General features: G+C 35.4%; 1 protein-coding gene across 4 annotated transcripts in view; it reads left to right on the top strand.

The window, feature by feature from the left end:
• Positions 1-475, top strand: part of LOC119592570 (tyrosine-protein phosphatase 69D-like) — a 29,646-nt gene that overhangs the window by 19,193 nt on the left and 9,978 nt on the right. For all 4 annotated transcript variants that reach the window (XM_037941448.1, XM_037941449.1, XM_037941450.1 and 1 more), the window contains exon 17: positions 123-311. In XM_037941448.1, the coding sequence (XP_037797376.1) occupies positions 123-311 (189 nt within the window). The remainder of the gene's footprint in view (positions 1-122; positions 312-475) is intronic.

Below are 475 nucleotides of genomic sequence, written 5' to 3'. Positions count from 1 at the left end.
TCAGCTGATAAATGTTTAGTTTTAACATACAAATAATTTTATTCTTTCGACCAATTCCAGGAATTATGGCTGATAGACATTTAATGTCAACATAAAAATGAATTTATTTTGAATGATTCCAGGACCAATGGATACAACTGTGGACGACTTCTGGAGAATGATTGTAGAGCAGCGCTGTGGTGTTTGCGTGATGCTTACTAATTTAGAGGAGACTGGCAAGATCAAGTGTGTCAAGTACTGGCCTGAAGCAGGGCAAATCAAGACCTTTGGAAACATTACAGTGCATCTCATCAAGGAAAAAGCATATTCAGGTATGCTAACTGATTATGATATGGTTTGATTATTGATTTTAATAGCCACTATATCTGAAACCTTAATGGTCTTGACTGACACTACATATGTGGTACACTTAGGATGACAAATCTAGTGGGAAAAGTAGATTCCCTTTTAATATTATTGTTGATAATGCACGATT

Source organism: Penaeus monodon, chromosome 30 (assembly GCF_015228065.2).
Source record: "Penaeus monodon isolate SGIC_2016 chromosome 30, NSTDA_Pmon_1, whole genome shotgun sequence".
Taxonomy (NCBI): Eukaryota; Metazoa; Arthropoda; class Malacostraca; order Decapoda; family Penaeidae; genus Penaeus; species Penaeus monodon.
This window is presented reverse-complemented; position numbering and strand designations above follow the sequence as displayed.